Consider the following 406-nt stretch of genomic DNA (forward strand, 5'->3'; position numbering starts at 1 on the left):
ACCCCCCTCACCCTCACCACCCTCACCACCACCACCACCATCAGCAGCAGCAGCAGCAGCAGCAGCAGCAGGAGCAGCAGCAGGAGCAGCAGCAGGAGGAGGAGCTCTTGCTGCTGCATGTTTAATAATTTGTGTATTGTGTCTGCAGATAGCCACCTTCAGCAGGTCTCTGTCGACCCCCAGAACTAAGTCGAAAAAAAGAGACAGCTGGGAGACGTCTCCTCCCGCCCCACAGCAACCATCAGCAGCAACCACTGGCCGCAGCAGCAACCGCTGCTGCTCCTGCTGCTGCTCCTGCTTCTGGTGCTGGTGCTGCTCCTGCTGCTGCTCCTGCTCCTGCTGCTGCTGCTGCTGCTGCTGCTGCTGGTGCTGGTGCTGGTGCTGCTGGTGCTGCTGGTGATGGTGG

At 60.6% G+C, this 406-nt stretch overlaps 1 protein-coding gene across 1 annotated transcript in view; it reads right to left on the bottom strand.

The window, feature by feature from the left end:
- The window catches only part of EMH_0060330 (uncharacterized protein), a gene marked incomplete at both ends in the record, with an annotated part of 5,428 nt that overhangs the window by 2,921 nt on the left and 2,101 nt on the right, over window positions 1-406 (bottom strand). The window contains one exon of the mRNA XM_013497784.1: window positions 157-404. Coding sequence (XP_013353238.1) covers window positions 157-404 — 248 coding nt within the window. The remainder of the gene's footprint in view (window positions 1-156; window positions 405-406) is intronic.

This window comes from Eimeria mitis, genomic scaffold (genome assembly GCF_000499745.2).
Source record: "Eimeria mitis Houghton genomic scaffold, Emh_scaff2924, whole genome shotgun sequence".
NCBI lineage: Eukaryota > Apicomplexa > Conoidasida > Eucoccidiorida > Eimeriidae > Eimeria > Eimeria mitis.